General features: G+C 37.9%; 1 protein-coding gene across 1 annotated transcript; it reads left to right on the forward strand.

Annotated features, from left to right (window-relative positions):
- Positions 1-270: 270 nt before the first annotated feature.
- COQ3 (coenzyme Q3, methyltransferase) lies at positions 271-23,541 on the forward strand. Its single transcript, XM_040239138.1, has 7 exons — positions 271-969; positions 11,019-11,145; positions 12,317-12,469; positions 14,483-14,582; positions 18,574-18,816; positions 21,729-21,888; positions 23,195-23,541. The coding sequence occupies exons 1-7, from the start codon at positions 861-863 to the stop codon at positions 23,413-23,415; spliced, it is 1,113 nt and encodes a 370-aa protein (XP_040095072.1). The 5' UTR covers positions 271-860; the 3' UTR covers positions 23,416-23,541.
- Positions 23,542-23,804: the final 263 nt, after the last annotated feature.

Consider the following 23,804-nt stretch of genomic DNA (forward strand, 5'->3'; position numbering starts at 1 on the left):
TGCAGTGATTTTTTTGCCTTTAATGTTGGAAATTTATCATTGTTCTTACCCAAGGAAAGGCTGTTGAACGTGAACATGAAGTTGCTCGGTCGTGTCCGACTCTGCGACCCCATGGACTAGCCTACCAGGCATCTCTGTCCATGGGATTTTCCAGGCAATAATACTGGAGTAGATTGCCATTTCCTTCGCCAAGGGATCTTTCCAACCCAGGGATCGAACCCGGGTCTCCCGCATAGTAGACAGACGCTTTACCGTCTGAGCCACCACACAGAAGTAAAATGTAACTGATTGCCTCTTCTAATTCTTAAGTGAAGTTGCCTAGCCTGAGTGACTTAACAGTTCCCTGCTACATACTGTGTGCCCTGTCTGGAATATTATCAGGTCCCTCACGGAAAATAAAATTTTCAATTTAGATTTCCGGCCCTCTGACATTTGAGTGCCTTGGAAGGGGGGGGGACAGTATTCCCCTTAAGAAAGAAATGCTTCAGACCTTTTGTTATTCTCTTAGGGTCAGTGTCTTATAGATAGTATAAACGTCCTTGGGAGACATCTGTTAAGTATGAAATAATTAGAGCTATACAGGAATAAAAGCTAGCTCACACAGCTCTTATGTGGCTACCTGGAGGTGGTCTGATGGCTGCTTTGAGAGGTCATATAGAAATAGACATAGCCAAACGTGATAATGCAAGCATTCTATAGTCTAACTGAATGCCTAGTTTGACACTGAACGTGAACACTAATTACAACCACACATCTATAATACCCACCACAGTGACCATGATTAAGATGGCTCTCGGAACCTTTCTGTTGGGGATCTTTTACGGGAGGGACCGGAAGAGAGGCGTATCCGTTCTGTCGTGATGTGGGGAGGAAGCAAACTAAGCTCCTCCGGGAGTCGATTTTTAGGAGGACTTAGATCGGGATTCCAGAGGACACAGGCTGACTCTTCTCGCTTAACTACGTCGGCGGGTGAGTGTGTGTACGTGTGTCGCGTTCACGAAGCCCTTGGAGCGGACAGACTGTTCTGCGCAGGCGCGGTATAGGGCGGCCCGCTGGGTTCCGCGCGGGTTGGGCCAGAAATCTGCGTCTTCGGTGCTGGTCCTTCCTGTGAGTCGAACGCTCGGCCTAGGCTCTTACCCTCCCTTTCCCAGTGGCTGGGAAAAGTAGCTGAAGACTAGTGGTCCTGGCGGAGGAGAGCGAAGGCCGCGCGGTCCGCCGCCATATATCCAGTGACCTTTTCCCTAGGAGCCGGCGACAACTGTGCCTGCTGGAGTCGCGGTCTTTTGCCTTTTTTCTTTTGCTTCAGCGGGAAAGGACACCAACTGTCTTATAGTTATTGATCGTCTTGTATTTGTGTTTTATTTGCAAATATCTTGCCCCTCCCCCTTTTCCCCCAGAGCATAAGGCAGCTATACTGTTTTTTGATGAATAGATTAATTCAACAAACTGCGAAAATAAGGAAAAAAAAAAAAACAACTCACTGAACCTGATGCTTGTAGAAGACAGTTTGATTATTTAACTCCCAGTATTAACCAGAACGTTAAGTTCATTCTTTGCATGAAACTCATTTAACAAATACCCTATGCAAGGCACTGGGAATTTTAAAGAAGTGATAGCTAAAGGTCATTTTAAGTAAAATGTTAGTTGAAGCTAAGATCAGGTTATAAAGAACAAAACCTGGGAAACTTAAAGGCCTCCAGTAGAACTGAGAAGTTGTGGGAGTTCGCTGGTGGCCTAGTGGATAGGATCCCCAGTGTTTCACTGCCATGGACAGGATTCGATCCCTGATAGAGGACTGGGATCCCACAAGCTGTGACCCAGCCAGTTAAAAAAAATGAAGGTGTTACTGTCAATACAGTGAAAAATAATGCTGCCTCAATAAAAATCATAGTTTAAATCAAAGTGAAGCCACGTGGTAAATGATTAAATGTAGTGTTAAGAAGGCAATGGCACCCCACTTCAGTACTCTTGCCTGGAAAATCCCATGGACAGAGGAGCCTGGTGGGCTGCAGTCGGTGGGGTCGCTAGGAGTCGGACACGACTGAGCGACTTCACTTTCACTTTTCACTTTCATGCATTGGAGAAGCAAATGGCAACCCACTCCAGTGTTCTTGCCTGGAGAATCCCAGGGACAGGGGAACCTGGTGGGCTGCTGTCTCTGGGGTCGCACAGAGTTGGACACGACTGAAGCAACTTAGCAGCAGCAGCAGCAGTGTTAAGAAGGTAAGTTACAGAAGACCTAAATAGACATTTCTCTGAGGAAGACATTTGGGTGACCCACCATATGAAAAGCTCAATATTGCTAATTATTCAGTTCAGTAGCTCAGTTGTGTGTGACTCTTCGCAACCCCATGAAACACAGCACACCTCGGCTCCCTGTCCATCACCAACTCCTGGAGTTCACCCAAACTCATGTCCATTGAGTCTGTGATGCCATCCAACTGTCTCATCCTCTGTCCTCCCCTTCTCCTCCTGCCCTCCATCTTGCCCAGCATCAGGGTCTTTTCCATTTAATCAGCTCTTCACGTCAGATGGACAAAGTATTGGAGTTTCAGCTTCAGCATCAGTCCTTCCCATCAATATTCAGGACTGATTTCCTTTAGGATGGACTGGTTGGATCTTGCAGTCCAAGGGACTCTCAAGAGCCTTCTCCAACACCACAGTTCAAAAGCATCAATTCTTCAGTGCTCAGCTTTCTTTATAGTCCCAACTCCCACATCCATACATGACTACTGGAAAAACCATAGCCTTGACTAGACAGACATTTGTTGGCAAAGTAATGTCTCTGCTTTTTAATATGCTGACTAGGTTGGTCATAACTTTCCTTCCAAGGAGTAAGCATCTTTTAATTTCATGGCTACAGTCACCATCTGCAGTGATTTTGGAGCCCTAAAGAATAGTCAGCCACTGTTTCCCCATCTGTTTGCCATGAAGTGATGGGACCGGATGCCATGATCTTCGTTTTCTGAATGTTGAGCTTTAAGCCAACTTTTTCGCTCTCCTCTTTCACTTTCATCAAGAGGCTCTTTATTTCTTCACTTTCTGCCCTAAGGATGGTGTCATCTGCATATCTGAGGTTATTGATATTTCTCCCGGCAGTCTTGATTCCAGCTTGTGCTTCCTCCAGCCCAGAGTTTCTCATGATGTACTCTGCATATAAGTTAAATAAACAAGGTGACAATACACAGCCTTGACGTACTCCTTTTCCTCTTTGGAACCAGTCTGTTGTTCCATGTCCAGTTCTAACTGTTGCTTCCTGACCTGCATACGTGTTTCTTAAGAGGCAGGTCAAGTGATCTGGTACTCCCATCTCTCAGAATTTTCCACAGTTTATTGTGATCCACACAGTTAAAGGCTTTGGCATAGTCAATAAAGCAGAAATATATGTTTTTCTGGAACTCTCTTGCTTTTTCCATGATCCAGCAGATGTTGGCAATTTGATCGCTGGTTCCTTTGCCTTTTCTAAAACTAGTTTGAACATCTGGAAGTTTATGGTTCATGTATTGCTGAAGCCTGGCTTGGAGATTTTGAGCATTACTTTACTAGTGTGTGAGATGAGTGCAATTGTGTGGTAGTTTGAGCATTTTGGGGGATTGCCTTTCTGTGGGATTGGAATGAAAACTGACCTTTTCCAATCCTGTGGCCACTGCTGAGTTTTCCAAATTTGCTGACATATTCCAAATTTGCTGCTAATTATTAGAGAAATGTAAATCTACAATGTGGTATCACGTCACACCAGTCAGAATGGCCATGATTGAAAGAAAGATCTACAAATAATACTAGAGAGGTGTGGAGAAAAAGGAAGTCTCCTGTACTCTAGGTGGGAATGTATATTGGGGCAGCCATTATGGAAAACAGTATAGAGTTTCCTTAAAAAACAAAAAATAGAGTTACCATATGATCTTGCATATGGGTTGAGGGGTTTCAGTGTCAGCAGGATGATCAGGGATGAAATGATGTACTTGAACGTGGACGAGATGAAGGAGTGAGGTGTGTTGATAACCTGGAAAAGATATGCCAGGCAGCAACAGCAGCAGTTGCAAAGGCCCTGAGATGGAGTCACGTCTGTTGTGTTCAAGAAGAGCAACGAGGACCCTGCAATTCCACTTCTGGGCATTTATATGGAGAAAACCTTGATCTGAAAAGAAGCATGCACCCCATCATTCATCGCAGCACTGTTTCAATAGTTAAGACATGGAAACAGACTAAGTGTCCTTTGACAGATGAACAGATAAAGATGTGGTATATATACACAATGGAGTGTTATTCAGCCTTTAAAGAACTAATGCCATTTGCAGAAACATAGATGGACCTAGAGATTGTCAAACAGTGAAGTAAGTCAGAGAAAGACAAACATCACATGATACTATTTATATGTGGAATCTGAAAAAAATGATATAAATGAAACTTATTTACAATACAGAAATAGACTCACAGATGTAGAAAACAACTTACAGTTACCAAAAGGGATAGCAGGAGTGGGGTAGGAGGGGATCAATTATGATTTTGGAATTAACATATACACACTAATATATGTTATTTATATATATATATAATAGATAAACAATAGGAACCTACTGTATACCACAGAGAACTTTATTCAGTATCTTGTAATAACCTATAATGGAAAAGAATCTGTAAAAGAATGGTATATAGTCATATGTGTATATATATACATACATCTGAGTCACTGTACACCTGAAATGAAGACAATATTGTAAATTAACTACATGTCAATTTTAAAAACAGTAAAAAAAAAATCAGCTACAAATCAGCTTGTATTATGAACTTGGAGATATATAGCAAGAATAGAGATATATTAACATTTTAGCAGTGATTATATGAAGTGGAGTTGGTGATCTATGATTTTATCATTCTTTATATACTTTTTGTAATTTTTCAATAAGTATGTCTTTTATAATCAGAAGTTTAGAAAACATACAGTGTAAACATTTCCAATTTTCCAGAGTGGACATAAAAGAAATAGATATTTGGGGTCAGGGAAAGTTCTTAAACAAGGTATTTAAGAAGCTGTCTTAAAGTTGTCCAGTTTTAGAAGTTGGAGTGGCCAGAGGACCAGTTTGAGTATCTGTGAGGCAGTTTCTCAGAAACTGCAAGGTGTTGCTTAAGAAGTATGGTGTGGATAAAGGGCCATAAGTGAGGGCAGAGAATGGCCAGGGATAAGACAGGAGACATTGTAGGTCATGACGAGTACATGAAAGACCACACACAGCTCCTGGGATTGACTTTATCTTGAAGAAGTGGGAAATTACTAAAGGAATAACATAATCAGACTTGTTTTCAAGAAATAACACTTGGCATCTGTGTAGAAAGTGGAGTGGAGGCTCAGGGAGGCCTAAGAGTAATCCAGACAACGACGAATGCTGGAACTACAGCATTGGCAGGGTAGAGGGCTTCTGCACTGTTAGCTAAGTACCCGAGGAGTGCTGATAGATGACTTTTTGAATAAATAAAATGAAAAATTTGCCCATTCCTTTGAAATTTCAAATACCAGAATGTCACAGTTTCAAGGTAAAGTAGGAATTGATATGGGACTTCCCTGTTGGTCCAATGGCTGAGACTCCAAGCTCCCAATGCAGGGGGCCTGGGTTTGATCCCTGGTCAAGGAACTAGATCCTGCAGGCTGCAACTAAAGATTACTCATGCCATGATTAAGACTCAGCACAGCCAAATAATTTTTTTTTAAAAGAAGGAGTTGTTAGCATCTATTAATACAAACTTGATTAGTTTCTCTCAGTTATGGTGAAGCGATTTTTAAGGCTGTTAAGAATTCTGGCCATACTGATGACTGAAGGCCTAATTACCCTGAAATGAGATGGGGTGAGAGGGAGACAGGGGTCATCACTTGCCAGAGAGCAAGGACTATATTAAAATCTTTGAGGCTCAATTTCATGATAATACCTTATACAATTGACCCTTGAACAATACAAGTTTGAACTGTACCAATTTTTTTTAATGCAGATTTTTTTTCAATAAATATGTATTCCAGTTACCATACTGTCTGAGGTTGGTTAAATTCAAGAATGTAGGACGGCAGATACAGAAGGCTGTCTACAAAGTTATACCTGGGGTTTTGACTGCATGTATGCCTTGTCACCCATAACCCCCAAGTTGTTCAAGAGTCAACTGTAAATTCTTATCTATGTATAACAGTTTACATAATTCTCTTCTTTTTTAAAAAGATTTTTGTGATTTGGACCACTTTTAAAGTCTTTATTGAATTTGTTACAATGTTGCTGCTTTTTTTTTTTTTTTAACATTTTGGTTTTTTGGCATTCCTTCCCCAACCAGGGATTGAACCCACGCCCCCTACATTGGAAGGCAAAGTCTTAACCTCTGGACCATCAGGAAAGTCGCACTTAATTCTCTTAATAGCTCATTTACCTACCTAAAGAAATAAAGGAGGTGATAGTTGACCTGGGTCTTAAAAAGTAATTCAGCTAGCAATGATGGAAGAGAGAATAACATGAGCAAAAGCCTAGAAACACAAACTTTTTTTTGAGGACATTGAAGTTAATTTGGGCCAGACTGTAAAGTCCTATAAGACAAAATTTGAAAAACATAAAAATCTCAGGAGAAGAATGTTCAGAGACTGTGAAAAGGCAAGACATGAAATATAAATGACCATTTGTCTTAGTTCCACTACTGCAACAAAATACCACAGACTAGGCGACTTATAAACAACAATATTATTTTTCACAGCCTTGGGACTGCAGCGTCCAAAGTTTGGTGCCTGGTGAGTGCTCCCATCCCTGGTTCATAGGTAGATCCTTTTTACTGTTTGCAGTCTTTTTATATAAGGGCACTAAATGTAGTCATGAAAGTTCCATCCTTAAGACCTAATCCTGCCCAAAGTCCACCGCCTAATACCATCACCTTGGCGGTCAGGATTTCAACATATGTATTTGGAGGGGATATTATTCAGACCGTAGCACTACTGGGGGCTTCCCTGGTGGCTCAGATGGTAAAGAATCTGCCTGCAGTGCAGAAGACCCAGGTTCAATCCCTGCATCGGGAAGATCTCGAGAAGAGAATGGCAACCCACACCAGTATTCTTACCTGGAGAATGCTATGGACAGAGAAACATGGCAGGCTATAGTCCATGAAGTCACAAAGAGCCAGACACAGCTAAGTGACTAACCCTTTGCCTATAGCACCATTAAACTTAAAAAAAGACACTTCATTCATGATAAATTGAAACTCTACTGAGATACCATTTTTACCTATTGGATTAGCAAAGATAAAAAAGTTTGATAATACATTGCATAGGTGGCTATCAACATATAATCAGTGTGGGAAAACCATCCCTAGAATCTCATATTACCCATGAAATTGCATTGGTTCAACATTTGTGAAGGAAATTATGAATTTATAAATACACATGCCAGTTGACACAACAGTTCTTGGGGTTTTATATGCAGGTAGTCTCAAAAATGTATGAAGTTACCTGTGTAATTCAACCTTATGTTTTTGGGGTAGCACAAAATTAGAAATAGCCTAAATAAACATCTATTAGTAGAGCACTGCTTAAATAAATGATGAAATATAGCCATACAGTAGATTACTGTGTAACTCTAAAAAAAGGAAGTTTTTATGCTCTATTATATAAAAAAGTCTTCAAGATACATCAGTTCCTGAAAAGAGCAAGGTACAGAAGAATGAGTATACTGTGCTACATTTTGTATAAAAGGAGAGCAGTTGATATACAGATAAACTATGTATAGAATATCTGGATGCTTACAAGCAAATCTAGTAACATTGGTTGCCTCTGGAGAGGAAAATTGGATAGATATAGGAGATATAGGAATAGGAGAGTCATTTTGTAGTGTGCACTTGTGCTTTTTAATTAAATTTTATTTTGAATTAATTAGACTCATAAGAAGTTACAAAAATAATACAGAGAATTTCCACATGCCCTTCACCCATTTCCTCAGTGATAACATCTTACATAACCATATTATTGGGGTGGCAAAAAAAGTTTGTTAGGACTTCCACTGCATTGTATAGAAAAATCCAAAAATCCAAACGAACTTTTTGGCCAATACAATACAATACAATGTCAGGAAATTGACATTGGTATGATACCGTAATTAACTAAACTACAATCCCTATTTGGATTTCACCACCCTAACTTGTGCTCCTTGGGTCTGTGTGTGTTTGTGTTACTACACATAGAGATGTGTGTAATAATCACCACAATCAGGATATGGAACGGTCCCATAATCACAACAAAAGTCCTGGTACTGCTCCTTTATAGTCAAATCCTACCGGCAACCTTAAACCTTGATCTCTTACATTATATTATTATTTCCGTTATAATTTAGCCATTTCAAGAGTTTTATACGAATGGAACCATACAATATATACCTTTTGAAAAAAATTTTTTGTACTCTGTCTGCATAAATACCCTTGAAATCCATCCAACTTTCTGCATGTATCTACAGTTAACTCCTCTTGATTTGTTAGTAATATTTCATGATATGAATATGCCACAGTTTGTTTAACCATTCACCTACTGTAGGATGTTTTGATTGTTTCCAGTTTGGGGCTGTTATGGATTAAGTTGCTATGAAAATTGATGTACAGGTTTTTGTGTGGATTAAATTTTTACTTCTCTGGGATAAATGCTCAGGAATGCAATTGCTAAGCTGCAAGATAAATATGTTTAACTCTATTGGAAACTGCTAAACTCCTTTCATGGTGTCTGTACCATTTTACATTCCTACTAGCAATATATAAGAGATCTAGTTTTTTCCTTTCTTCGTCCACACCTGGTCATATCAAGGATGGTTAAATTTTAACCAATTTGAGAGGTATGTAGTGGCTTTCATTTGCATTCTTCTCCAGGAGTTGGTGATGGACAGGGAGGCCTGGCGTGTTGCGATTCATGGGGTCACAAAGAGTCGGATACGATTGAGCGACTGAACTGAACTGAACTGAATGGCTATTGATACTTAATATCTCTTTATGTGCTTATTTGCATCTGTATATCCTCTTCTAAGCACAGAAGAATTGATGCTTTTCAACTGTGGTGTTGGAGAATACTCTTGAGAGTCCCTTGGACAGCAAGGAGATCCAACCAGTCCATCCTAAAGGAGACCAGTCCTGGGTGTTCACTGGAAGGACTGATGCTGAAGCTGAAATTCCAATACTTTGGCCACCTGATGCGAAGAGCTGACTCATTTGAAAAGACCCTGATGCTGGGAAAGATTGAAGGCAGGAGGAGAAGGGGACGACAGAGGATCAGATGGCATCACCGACTCAATGGATATGAGTTTGAGTAAACTCCAGGAGTTGGTGATGGACAGGGAGGCCTGGTGTGCTGCTGTCCATGGGGTTGCAAAGAGTCGGACACGACTGAGCGACTGAACTAACTGACTGATCCTCTTTAATGAAATGTCTTTTTATACCCATTTTATAATACCCACACCCATTTTATAACTGTATTGCTTATTTTGTTTTGTTTTTTCTGTGGGAGATTTTTGTTTGTTGTTTTTGTTTCATTTTACTGTTGAGTTTAGAGTATATATTCCAGATACCAGTTCTTTATGAGATATATGTTTTGCAAATATTTCCTCCCATTCTGTAACTTGACTTTTCTTTTTCTTAACAAGGTGTTTTGCAGAGCATAAGTTTTGAATTTTTATTAAATCCAATTTAATCAATATTTTCTTGTATGGATTGTGATTTTGGTGTGAGATAATTTTGCATTTATATCATTTTGAGTTCAGGTTTATGTAAGATGTGAGATTTAGGTCAAAATTTTCTTTTTTGTTGAGGACATCTAATTGTTTCAACATCATTTATTGAAAAGACCATTCTTCCTCCTTTGAGCTGCTTTTGCACTGTTGAAAAAAATCAGTTGAGTAAATTTTTTTTTTTTTGTCTGTCTTTGGACGTTCTCTTCTTGCACTGATATTTGAGTCTGTCTCTCGTCCAATACCTCACTGATTTGGTTGCTGTAGCTCTATGATAAGTCCTAAAATTGGGTATTTTATTCTTACAGTTTTATTCACCTTTTCCAATATTGTTTTAGTTATTCTGTCTCTTTTGCCTTTTTATATAAATTTTAGAATCAGCTTGTCTATAACTACCAAAAAAAGACAGTTGGAATTTTGATGGAAATTGTGTTGAACATATTGATGAATTTGGGGAGGATTTATGTTGAATCTTCTACTCCATGAACATTGTATGTTTCATCATTTATTAGATTGTGTTTGATTACAGAGCTCTGAACATGTTTTGCTGGATTTATACATGGAAGTATTCTTTTTGGACTAATTTTAAATGAAAGAACATTTTGAATTTTGCTTTCCAGTTGTTCATTGTTAATGTGTAGAAACCATTGGCTTTTTTTGTTTGTTAAATTTGTAATGTCCTAGTAGTTTTCTTTGCTCTAAGGTCTATTTTATTTAAATGTTTATTGAACAACTGAATGTTTTGCTGCAGAGTAATTCATGAAGTAGGCTCTTGTGTAAATTGGAACTTGTAAACTGGATGACTATTTATTTTACGATATATATACATATGTATACATATATATATATGCACATTTTTTTCCTCTGTAAAGAGTATTGAGCATATGTATAAATCAATTTCATGTAGCTAACATGAAAATGAGAGAATTTGAACTAGTTTTGATAAACAGTCTCAAAATTAATGTTACCCTAGCTTAAAAGATAATGTAGTTTTAATTTGAATGTAATTTTTAATAATTTTATACAGCATTATGGGGATATAAAAACAAGTGCATGAAAAACTTTAACATAGGCATTACTTATTTTTGCTAATTATAATTTCAGGAATGTCTGATTAGATAGCAGACTGCAAGATTTTTTTTATATAATTTAAAATAAAATACAAAATTAAGAAAAAAACCCTTTTGTTTGTCAGTTGTAATACAAGATTGCCATATAAAATAGTTTCTTCAGTTACATGCATATCAGGGATTCATACTGTATAATGCTTTCTTTAGACATTTAGTTTTCTTTTTTCAGTTTATCCAAAGAATCAACTCAGTTGGATTCTACAAATTAAACCATGGGTTTTCAATGAAAACAGAATCATGTGGTTCAAATCCTATAGCATGACTTTTGCCTGCCTGGATTGGATGAAAAGTTATAGGTAAGTTTATTCATTACTGTGGCAAATATTTACACAATTATGTACAATAATAGTTTTGTATTGATTGTATTTAATAAACTGTCAGTATAGCTCACGTGGTTTGATTAAGGTGCTTAGTCACTCAGTCGTGTCCGACCCTTTGCAACCCTATGGACTTAACCCACCAGGCTCCTCCGTCCGTGGGATTCTCCAGGCAAGAATACTGGAGTGGGTTGCCATGTCCTCCTCCAGAGGATCTTCCCAACCCAGGGATCGAACCCAGGTCTCCTGCATTGCAGGTGTATTCCTTACTGTCTGAGCCACCAGGGAAAGCCTTAAGGTAGCTTTTGTTTATTTAAATATTCTTATGTTTCCAACAACTTTTAAATTTGAAAAATTTCAAACCCGCAGAAAATTTGTATGTAGTATAAATCCAGTGCTCACTTTTCATCCATATTCAGTGATAGCTTTCATTTTTAATGTAAGACTGTATTACGTGGAGAACTGCTTTTACTTCCTCGTAATATCCTTATGACGGGACACAACACAGTGCTTAAATCATAAATGTTTGGGGTGCAACATAAATATATAGTGGTTAAGTTTACATTTTAGATAGTTAGATTGAATCAAAGTAATATCTTCATGTATTCATATATTATAAACCAATTTCTAACCTTGTGAAAAATATTGCTTAGAGTTAAGGTATGAGCTCTGTTTTCCAAATGCATGCTTCTACTTCTCATAAATGAATGAGTTCCTTTGAGATTGGATGTCTATAAAATCATTCTTGATCAACTGAGCAACCACCTGCTGTTATCTATTATAAGTTAGTCCTTCATTACCCAGGCTTTGCATGAAGCATGAAAAAGAGGGTAATATTCATAAGATAATATTAAAGAAGAGTGACATTTAATTCTTAAAATGATAGTGAGTAATCAGTATAGAATGTACTCTGTGTAGCTAAGAAAAACGAGATACAAATTTAAATGTCATATGTATGTGTATATATATATATATATATATATATGCACTGTAATTATAAGAAAACTTGTTTTGAAATATCAGAAAATGAACAATATATGTGTTTAGAATCTAATAAATTGTAAATTAGAGTATCTTTCTACTTAATATATCCCATGCTGCATTTTTTTAAATGGTAATTTTTGCCTGGCTCTTCTTAATGACCTCTTAGGCTCCCTTGGACAAGACCATACAGTACTTCACGGACCACTGTAGACTCGAGTGAGGTGAAGACCTTCCTGGCCCTGGCTCACAAGTGGTGGGACGAGCAAGGAGTATATGCACCCCTGCACTCTATGAATGACCTGAGGGTGCCATTCATTAGGTAACAGTCCAGAAATTCTAGGCCTTAAAATACAGCTCTTTTCAATAATTCATTTTCTTTCAAGTTTGTTTTTCTCTTGGTTTATGCCTAGGTTCAAAACTTTGCATTTTACATTTGCTTTGGAAATTAGGAGGATTCTCTTCAGTGTCCATTGTTCAAAACTATTAACTTTTTTTAATAACACCATTTAAATTCTAGACTACTTTCATAAATTAACTAGAAGTATTTTTGGTTATTATCAAGTTAATTAGAATTAAATCCATATGAAAAGGAATTATGATCCTATGGCATCAAGGTCATTTTATAGAATGTTTGACATTTAGGAAGTTTGATAAAAGGAATGCTACTTAGTAAGTTCAATTCAACAAATTTTTTTGAGAACTTAACCTTCTACAGAGCTTGGGGTCTAGACTCTGTAAGAGTATAAGAGCTGTTGAGGTATTCATCATTCAAAACATAGCTCATGTATTTCAGGAACTTAGAGTTTGCTATGGCAAGGGTTCATCAGAACCCACCTATCACAAAATTGCTTATTCGTTCAGCTGTCCCTGTCTTTATTTATTCATTAAATATTTTTCAGCAGCCGATAGGGCAAAGCTCTGTGATAGACCCAGAATATCAAATCAGACTGCCCTTAAGGAACTTCCTGACTGGTTTTGCTGGTTGATATTAGTGCAGCAAAAAGGAAACTACTGGCATGTTTTTGCTACCACTAAATTAGTGGATCACAGAAATACTAAGGCAGAGAAAAGCAGAAATGTCATTCTGTTACACTCGATCAGTGGTTCTCAAGGTTAGCCCTGGACTAGCAACATCAGTATTGCCCGTGATTTTGTTAGAAATACAAAATTCTCAGCTATCAGTATGGACCTACTGCTTTGGGGGTCAGCAGTCTGTGTTTTAGGAAACTTTCCAGATGATTCTGATGCACACTTAGCTTGAGAACCACTCTATTCCAACCACTGTGACTCTCTTAGTGAAGACATCACACTAAAAAAGACCATCCAGGGAAGTCCAAATTATGCTTAGAAGTTTAGATTTTATTCTAATCATAACTAAAACCATTGAAAGGGACCAATATGATTTGAATTATGATGTAAAGGAGTCATTTTGTCCAGTGTGTGAAGAACAGATTGGATTTCATTTGAAATGGGTTCTTTCTGTCCTAACATTCTGGAGTTATCTCCTTAACCACTGTGTAGGTTTTTCTTATAAATCAATTAATTTGAATAGCAATAAAAGATATCCTAAGATGTCCTTATTACATATAATATTTATTTTAATATAAGTATAATTAGAATTCCAACTATAAGTATAATTAGAATTCCAAGTATAATTAGTAGTCCAACTTAAAAGTTTAGTTTATGATATTTTGGCTATATGTATCTGTGTGTGTTTGGGTGTATATATGTGTGTGCTTACGTTTGTGTATATGGTAAAGTATTATTATGATTATCTTAGAATTAAGTTTACTTGATTTGGATGCCTGTTTATGTGATTATAAAAACACCACTAATTTAGAAGATTAAAAGAGACTCAATTTAGAAGGGAATATAGACAAATTCTGAAAGTACATATCTCTAGTCTGCTTCTTCTCAGCCTTGTGAAATAGCCTGTTTGTTGCTAATAGGAAATTAATCTAGCAAATACTAACAGTGTAGCTAATAAATGTCTCAGGTGACATGATATATCAAGTGAATAAAAGTAGGTTAATCTAAATGAGTTTGTTTTTAAAGGTTTTCTTTAGATTATTACTAAAGTAATAAGTGAGTCATAATTATTACTAGATTATTTCAAGAGCTTTACTTTAAACCTCCTGCTTTTGATTACTAAAAATATTTTATAAATTAAGCATAATATCATTTTATGCTGAAAATAAAAGATTTTTTACCCCCCAAATCAATAGTCTTAAATAGATTAGAAAGTTTAATGTTTCTTTGAAAATTATACACTTTTAAGATTTTATTGATAAAATTAATAATCTGTTTTTATATATTTTGAATTTTTTTAAAGAGATAATCTTTTAAGAACAGTTGCTAATCACCAGCCAGGAAAACCTTTGTCTGGGATGAAGATTCTTGATGTTGGTTGTGGTGGTGGATTATTAACAGAAGTAAGTGATTTACGGCTTTCTTGCCATTTTTAACTGGGAAAAAAATGGAGAAGTGGGTTTATGCTTCTTTTATCCTTTTTTTTTAATTGGAGAAGGTTTTTTTCCCACTTATTTTATTTATTTATCTTTGGCTGCACTGGGTCTTCGTTGCTGCGAGGGTTTTTCTCTAGTTGTGGCAAGCGGGGCCACTCTCTAGGTGGGCTATGCAAGCTTCCCATTGTGGTGGCTTCTCCTGTCGCAGAGCACGGGCTCAAGGGCCTGTGGGCTTCAGCAGCTGGGGCACAGGGGCCCCGTAGCTGCAGCTCCCTGGCTTAGAGCACAGGCTCAGTAGTTATGGCCCTCAGGCTTAGTCATTCCAGGGCATGTGGGATTTTCCCAGATTGGGGATTGAACCCATGTCTCTTGCACTGGCAGGTAGATTCTTTCCCACTTAGCCACCAGGAAAGCCCCTCTTTTATCCTTTTAAGAAATAATAGTGTTCATTTTTTTAAAATGGAAAAGCATAATGTTTTTAATATTTTTATGATTATAAAAGTAACACATGCTTTTTACTTCCTTAAAAATATATAAATATTTCAGAAAAGTATAGTGAGGAATTTTTTTTTACATAAAAATGAAGCACTGATGAAAATAAATAAATGAAACCTAATTAAACTTAAACGTTTTTTTACAACAAGGGAAACTATCATCAAAGCAAAAAGATAACCTACTAAATGGGAGAAAGTATTTACAAATGATGTGATTGATATGGGTTTAGTATCCGGTCCCATCACTTCATGGCAAATAGTTGGGGAAACTGGAAACAGTGGCTGACTTTTTTTTTCTGGGCTCCAGAATCACTGTGAATGGTGATTGCAGCCATGAAATTAAAAGACGCCTGTTCCTTGGAAGGAAAGTTATGACCAACCTAGATAGCATATTAAAGAGCAGAGACATTACTTTGCCAACAAAGGTCTGTCTAGTCAAGGCTTTGGTTTTTCCAGTAGTCGTGTATGAATGTGAGAGTTGGACTATAAAGAAAGCTGAGCACCGAAGAACTGATGCTTTTGAACTGTGGTGTTGGAGAAGACTCTTGAGAGTCCCTTGGACTGCAAGGAGATCCAACCAGTCCATCCTAAAGGAGATCAGTCCTAGGTGTTCATTGGAGGGACTGATGTTGAAGCTGAAACTCCAATACTTTGGCCACCTGATGCGAAGAGTTGACTCATTTGAAAAGACCCTAATGCTGGGAAAGATTGAGGGCAGGAAGAGAAGGGACGATGGAGGATGAAATGGTTGGATGGCATCACCAACTCAATGGACATGGGTTTAGGTGGACTTCGGGAGTTGGTGATGGACAGGGAAGCGGTTCATGGGGTCGCAGAGAGTTGGACACGGCTGAATGACTGAACTGAACTGAACCAAAATACATTAAAGCTCATACACCTCAACATCAACAAATAAACAACTTGACTGAAAAAGTAGCAGAAGACCTGATAGACATTTTCCCAAAGAAGACATTCAGGTGGCCAACAGGCAGATGAGAAGATGCTCAACATCCCTAATCATCAGAGAAATGCAAATCAAGACCACAATGACATATCACCTCGAACCAGTCTGAATGGCTATCGTTAAAAAGTCTACAAATAACAAATGTTGGTGAGGCTATGGAAAAAGGGAAACCCTAGGACCCTGCTGGTGGGAATGGAAATTGATGCAACCAGTACAGCAGAAAGTGGGGAGGTTCCTCAAAAACACTGAAAATAGCACTGCCATATGACTGAGCAGCTCTACCCCGGGTAGACATCTGAAGAAAACGGAGAAACTAATTCGAAAAGATACAGCAGACCATTGTTCAGAGCAGCAGTATTTACAAGAGCCAAGATATGGAAGCAACCCAAGTATCCATCAACAGATGAATGGATAAAGAAGATGCGATACACAACCCCCCCCACACACACATACTGTAGTATTATTCAGCCGTAAAAAAGAATGAAAATTTTGCCATTTACAAGAATGTGGATGGACCTAGAGGGCAGTACACTTAGTAAAATAAGTCAAAGACTCCATTTATATGTGGAGTCTTAAACAAATGCCTATAACAAGACAAAAACAGATTCACAGATACAGAGAACAAACTAGTACTTGCCAGTGAGAAAAGGAAGTGGGGAGGAGCAAGATAGGTATAAGAGGATTAAGAGGTACAAACTGCTATGTATAAAACAAATAAGCAACAAGGGTATATTGTATAGCACAGGAAAATATAGCTATTATTTTATAATAACCTTAAATGGAGTGTAAAGTGAAGTGAAATTGCTCTCAGTTGTGTCCGACTCTTTGCGACCCCATGGATCACAGCTCGCCAGGCTCCTCCGTCCATGGGATTTTCCAGGCAAGAGTACTGGAGTGGGTTGCCATTTCCTTCTCCAAAAATGGAGTGTACTCTATAAAAGTATTGAATCACTGTATGATTATATGCCTGAAATTAATTTAATATTGTAAATCAACTATACTTCAATTTTTAAAGAAAGAAAAAAAGCACTGGTCATTCAAATAGTTTTGAAAATTTTATTGTCTCTTTCCTCCCAGGATATTAGGCTGTTTCACTGGTTTAAATGTACTGATAAGCTATCCTTTTGCACTTGCTTCAGTATCAAAATGTAAGAGTCTTGCAGGCTTTGGGGGCTCTCCCCTTTTTAGGTGCTCTAGAGTTCTTGAAAGAATACTCATTCTCCCTGTGAACAATATTTGCTTTAGCTTAGAGTAAATTTTGTAATCTTCTATTAGCACAGTAACTTTTTGTTTCAATGCTGCATCGTAAGCATACCTTTGAAAGATATTTTAAGTAACAGTGTAGGTAAGAGTCAAATATCAGTGAAGATCCAGGGGTATGTCTTACTGTCAAGGTCATAACAGCCAAGTTGACAGGTTAACAGAGGCCTTTGATGCATAACTGTTTCCATATGCATAGAACTTGTGTTCTTCACATGGCAGTGGGCTGGTTTCTTTTGACATCAATTATAAAATTTCAGGAAATGTAAAATACATGAAAATACTTCCCTTAGAATCAAGAATATGAGGTGTATCAAATGGTGAGTACACTTTTACTATATATGTTCTATGGCTTTTTCAGTGTATTATTACAGATCTTATATCTCCAAGTTAAAATAATTTGATTTTCACTTTTAATTTGTTAACTAAGGAGTGATGCTAAAGCTGAAACTCCAGTACTCCAGGCAACCTCATGCGAAGAGTTGACTCATTGGAAAAGACTCTGATGCTGGGAGGGATTGGGGGCAGGAGGAGAAGGGGACGACAGAAGATGAGATGGCTGGATGGCATCACTGACTCGATCGACGTGAGTCTGAGTGAACTCTGGGAGTTGGTGATGGACAGGCAGGCCTGGCGTGCTGCGATTCATGGGGTCGCAAAGAGTCGGACACGACTGAGTGACTGAACTGAACTGAACTGAAGGAGTTATAAAATAAATGCTGTGCAGTGTTTTGATCAAAATTAAGGCCGTGTTTAAAAACTTAGGGATGTCATGGGACGTGATCAAATGTAGAGGTTGAAAGAAGAATTGGCTGTGAAGAATCGTTTCTAGTCAGTCACAGGAGAAACTATTGAGAAAAAATGTTCCTTAGAGAATTTGAATATTACAAAATTTTGCTCTTTTTACAATGACCTGTTTCATTTATTGCACTTTGTAAATATTTTAATATTGTACTATATGCCTATAAATGGATCTAGAGAATGTAGACAAAAATTCCTCACTATTCGTAAGTAGTTCTTAATAAGTTTTTTGTTGAGATTATTATTCTCACTTTTAAGCTTTTTATTATGGAAATTATCAAACATATAAACTAGAGAAAATGGTATATTGAACTTCTACGTACCCATAAACGATCTCCAATCATTCCCTTCATGTTTAATCTTGTCTCATTTTTGAGAAGGTTTTGATTGCTAGCTGTTCTGTTTTCTTCCTGAGGGTAACGGGTTTTTATGCCATTAGCCTCTAGGGCGGCTTGGGGCTTCAGTTGTTGGAATCGATCCTGTGGATGAGAACATTAAAACAGCACAGCACCATAAATCATTCGACCCAGTCCTGGATAAGAGGATAGAGTATAGAACGTGTTCCCTGGAGGAGATTGTGAAAGACACTGTGGAGACGTTTGATGCTGTTGTAGCTTCTGAAGTTGTTGAACATGTGATTGATCTAGAAACATTTATACAGTGCTGCTTTCAAGTGTTAAAGGTAAGACTTGCAGAGTTTACTTGTTTGTTTTTTCTTTTGAGTATATGTATGTATCCGTAGCAACAAATGTTGTATAATACTGGAAGCCAGGAAGACAGAATTTGGGGACAACATCTCTACTGAAGATTATTTCTGCCTCTCAGCTCGCCCTGAGTCCTGGGGTTCTCTAGATCCAGTATCTTGATGTCCAGGGATCCTGAAAACTGTTAGTATTGAACACTGTAATAGAAACAGTAGATTTACAGTGGTATTTTTCCCTTGGTATAATTTGTTTTAAATACCTAATAGGCATTGAATGACAATTACTAAGAAACTAATTTGGATTAATACTTTAAAATAAAAAAATATAATTAGCATAAACTGGTTAGCCAGCATTTGTTAAGTCACTCTGTATACATGACATGTGTAATAGTTACCAGCTTTAAAAGAAGGAAAGAAATGTGAAAGTGTTAGTCACTCAGTTATCTCTGACTCTTTGTCATGAACTGTACCCTGCCAAGCTCCTCTGTCCATGGAATTCTCTAGGTAAGAATACTGGAGTGGCTAGCCACTGCTTTCTCCAGGGAATCTCCCTGACCCAGGGATGGAACCTCGGTGAATTGCATTGCAGGCAGATTCTTTACCATCTGAGCCACCAGGGAAGCACTTGATACAAATGATCTCATTTGATCTTACCTACAACCAGGTGAAGAGGGTAAGGCAGGCATTCTGAACTCCTTTGACCTGGAGAAGATCAGAACTCAAGAGATGTCAAAGGTCACATGGTCTTTAAGTCAAAGTCACTAGGCACTTAAATGGGACATAAGGCTACATCTTTTTATTTCAAGTCTGGTTCTTTCCATTACATTATTTTGCTTATGTAACTTGCCACAGACTTAGTCCTCTGAAGGTGGTTCCAACTCTGTTGTTCAAGAGGTAACCCCCTAAGTTCAAGAGCTAAAAGGATTAAATGCTTTAGCCTTTATCTAAATTTGTTGTTATTGTTGTTCAGTCTCTAAGTTGTGTCTGTCTGTAGTGACCCCATGGACGGCAGCACGCCAGGCTTCTCTGTCCTCCACTATATCCCTGATTTTGTTCAAATTCATGTCCATTGAGTTGGTGATACTATCTACTTTGTCATCCTCTGCTGCCCTCTTCTCTAAACAGAGCTTTTAAAATATATTTTTCCTTTTAAAATAATTTTAAATTTATAGATGCTGCAAAGACAGTACACAGTGTCCCTGTTCCCATGTGTCCCACTGTTAGCATCCTACATAATAAGGGTAGGAACTGGTAAGAGCAAGGGTGGTACCCAGGGCATGATGTCCGAGGCAGCACTCACTAGTCAGTGCCAATCCTGCATTAGCACACCCCGGAAAGGGAGCACCCCCTTGGGTTTTGGGCTCGAGGCATCTCACTTGCCTCACCATAGTCCTAGCCCTGAATATAGCCCATGGTATATTTTTCAAAGCAACAAAATTAACATTGACATTATACTATTAACTACACTACAGACCCTGTTCAGTTTCATTTGTTTGCACTAATGTCATTTTTCTGTTGCAGGATCCAATCCAGGATTCCGTGTTGCATTTAGTTACCATGTGTCCAGGGTCTCCTTCAGTGTGTATTGTTTCTTGATGGCGTTCCCTCTTAAATGAGCCTTATCAGGCATAGCTCCTATTTTCCAAGCAAAACTCCTGAATTATTTCTTTCTGTGGTGTCTCAGTCAGTATGTATGGATGGAGAGTCTTTCACATATATTAGGAATACTGGCAATGTGGAATTTCAAGCTAATTTTTGCTTTAATGGAAAGCTTATTTTTTTAGAAAAATAAATGACCAATACTCACCACTGTTTCCTTAGAATAAGATTTTATGAAACACAAATTAGATATTTATAATTGATTTTCCCCTTAGCTCTATTGAGATATAGTTGACACATAAGTGATTTTGAATGATATTTTAGAATACTAAAGTTTTACAGAGAAATGTTACAATGTGTCATGAAATAGTGTCTGATATTTTAGTTTTAAAGGTACATCCCAATATTTCAGGGCCTTTCCACGTCATTTTTATTTTTGGTTTGGAGTGGTATTTGAGATATTTTCACATATATATATATATATATATATATCTTAATATGATTATCTTGGAGGGGCATTTTATCTCCATCAGATGCTAATTAAATGTTTAAAAGAGCCATTAATGTTTTTGCCATTTGTGGGAGTAAATATGTATGTGTTTGTGCTAAGTATGAACTATAGCCTGCCAGGCTCCTCTGTCCCTGGGAGTTCCCAGGCAAGAATACTGGAGATGGTTCCCATTTCCTTCTCCAGGGGATCTTCTGGATCCAGAAATTGAACTCTTGTCTCCTGCTTGGCAGGTGGATTCTTTACCACTGAGCCACTTGGGGAGCCCAAACACTTTTCATACCTTAATCATTAATGCTTTTGTCAGAGAACACTTCCAGCCTTGCTGGCCTGTGCAAGCCGTGGGGCTTTGTGCTTTGCCAAACAATTCAGGCAGGCTTGGCTTCCCCAAAGAGAAGGCAGTGTTGACACGTTAAAGCATCAATGTGGACATGAAACAAGGATGAGCAGCCTAATCTCATTTCTATACTTTTATTATAAAGGATTTTGTATGTACAAAAGAATGTATTTAATATAAACATAAGTCATAGTAACGTGATTTCAGGAGTTAGTTGTAAGCACTGTTGCATAAATTCAGTAAGTGCATCTATAGTGGACTGCCTATAGCAACGAATTTCCCAAGAGGGAAATAAGTATTATTTTGGTAAATTATATTTTATTTACACTTGTGTATCTTAACTGCGCTTAAATTATTTGGAAGGGAGGAGGAGGGCGAGGGAAGCCAAGCTTTTATCTAGCTGATACTCCTGACATAAAATTTTACTTGTATTCATACTGTTTTTAGCCCGATGGTTCTTTATTCATTACTACAATCAACAAAACACAGCTGTCCTATGCCTTGGGAATTGTTTTTTCAGAGCAAATTGCAGGTATTGTACCAAAAGGTACTCATACCTGGGAGAAGTTTGTTTCACCTGAAAAGCTAGAGAGCATTCTGGAATCAAGTAAGTATTAAAAATGTTTCCAATTTTCAAGGCCTGACTGTACTTTTGAAAGTGAAAGTCACTCAGTCATGTCCAACTCTGCAACCCCATGGACTATCCAGTCCATGGAATTCTCCAGGCCAGAGTACTGGAGTGCATAGCCATTACCATCTCCAGAGGATCTTTCTGACCCAGGAATCAAACTGAGGTCTCCTGCATTGCAGGCGGATTCTTTACCAGCTGAGCTCCCAGGGAAGCGTTTTAATGTGCCAATAACGATTAATCACAGAACCTAGTACTGAATGAACTAGGCCACTCTTCTTTGGATGTTGGTTATCTCTCCTCAACTAGATTATAATTCCTTAAAGTTAGGATTAGGTATTACATACCTCTTCTCTCTCACCTGTGGCACCTAACCCAGGGTCAAGCAAATCATAGATGATCAATGAATCCTTTTTGGCTATTTAGCTATCTCTTATTTAAGGATTAGGTACAAATGTCTTTTATTTACATATCCTCAGTTTGTCCTGTTGAGGTCATTCTTGAATCAGCTTATCTTACATATTCTTTTTCCTGATTCCTTCGTGTGTGTGTGTGTGTATGTGTGTGTGTGTGTGTGCATGCGTGCACGCGTCAGTTGCTCAGTCGCGTCTGACTCTTTGCCATGTCAGTTATATTTTGAACTTGTCACTTTTTATGTAGTGTTTCATATCAGTTATAACATGCCTTGTAGCATGGTTATTTTGGTATCTGTAACATCTTTCTGGCTATAAGCTCCTTGAAGACAAGAGTGTGAATCTATTTTTGTGCTCCCTGTAATTCCTAGCCCTGCTTTACACTTCCTGAGGACTTGATTTATCTGTTGAATTCCTGTCAAGTAACAACATTGGTCTGTTCATTTATTTGGCATTTAGTATTCCTCTGGAATATTTAGACTCATGTGTGTTTCATGCTTTTTGTTCATATAACAGTATGTCAATAAACTTGATTTTACTAAGACTATTATCTGTTCAAAGAAATGTAGCAATTTCTGCAAGTTAGCATTATTGAAAATGGAGCTGAAAAAATATTTTAAAGGTGCTTGATTGGAATAGTCACTTGTCTTCAAGTATTTTCTAATAACAGCTAACATTTATCGAGCACTTACCCAAATTCCAAATATCATGTTCTGTTGCAGTAAAGAATGAGCTGTAATGGTTACAAAATATTTGTGTCTGTTGAGTTAGAAATCTTTTTTTTTTTTTTAATATGGAGAGTTGTATGAGACTCTTGGCTTGTGGAAGGTAAATATTTGTTAAATATACTCCGTTTGATATATGTTTTGTAGATGGTCTGTCAGTTCAGACTGTGGTGGGAATGTTCTACAACCCCTTCTCAGGTTACTGGCATTGGAGTGAAAACACGAGCCTTAACTATGCAGCTCATGCCCTGAAATCCAGCCTCCAGGAACACCCAGCGCCTGCTGAGTTTGCTTTAAAGGGGGAAACAGAAGAGCTCCAAGCTGAAGTCTCCACCAACACAGGTGTGCAGGAAGAGCTGAAGAAATGAAGTGTTTCTAAGGACTGTAGTATAATGGCTTGAAGATCTGATGTTTACAAATACACAGAATATATACTGTTTGTTTTTTGAGACAAGATCATAAAGAAAAAGTCAATAAAAAGGGCTAAAACCTTAGATAAAAGCCTTTGCTGTTTCATCTAATAACTACCTTCAAGGGATTATTCTGTGGATAAAAAAAGTTTTGATGAGGTATTATGTGATCTAGAAGTTTAAGTTCCTCACCCTTTGTTACATGATGATTATTTAATTGCTAAGTTGTGTCCAACTCTTGCTACTCCATGGACTGTAGCCCTCCAGGCTCCTCTGTCCATGGAATTTCCCAGGCAAGAATTCTGGAGTGGGTTGCTATTTCCTTTTCCAGGGTATCTTCCTAATCC

The sequence above is a fragment of the Oryx dammah genome, unplaced genomic scaffold, assembly GCF_014754425.2.
Source record: "Oryx dammah isolate SB20612 unplaced genomic scaffold, SCBI_Odam_1.1 HiC_scaffold_4, whole genome shotgun sequence".
In the NCBI taxonomy this organism is placed as follows: Eukaryota; Metazoa; Chordata; class Mammalia; order Artiodactyla; family Bovidae; genus Oryx; species Oryx dammah.

What these genes read in the sequence shown, in the direction of transcription:
- COQ3 (XM_040239138.1), top strand. Translation starts at nt 861, where the DNA reads ATGTGGGGAGGAAGCAAACTAAGCTCCTCCGGGAGTCGATTTTTAGGA. An exon ending in TCGCTTAACTACGTCGGCGG is followed by an intron (nt 970 to 11,018) that starts GTGAGTGTGTGT and finishes TTCTTTTTTCAG; the next exon opens with TTTATCCAAAGAATCAACTC. An exon ending in GATTGGATGAAAAGTTATAG is followed by an intron (nt 11,146 to 12,316) that starts GTAAGTTTATTC and finishes ATGACCTCTTAG; the next exon opens with GCTCCCTTGGACAAGACCAT.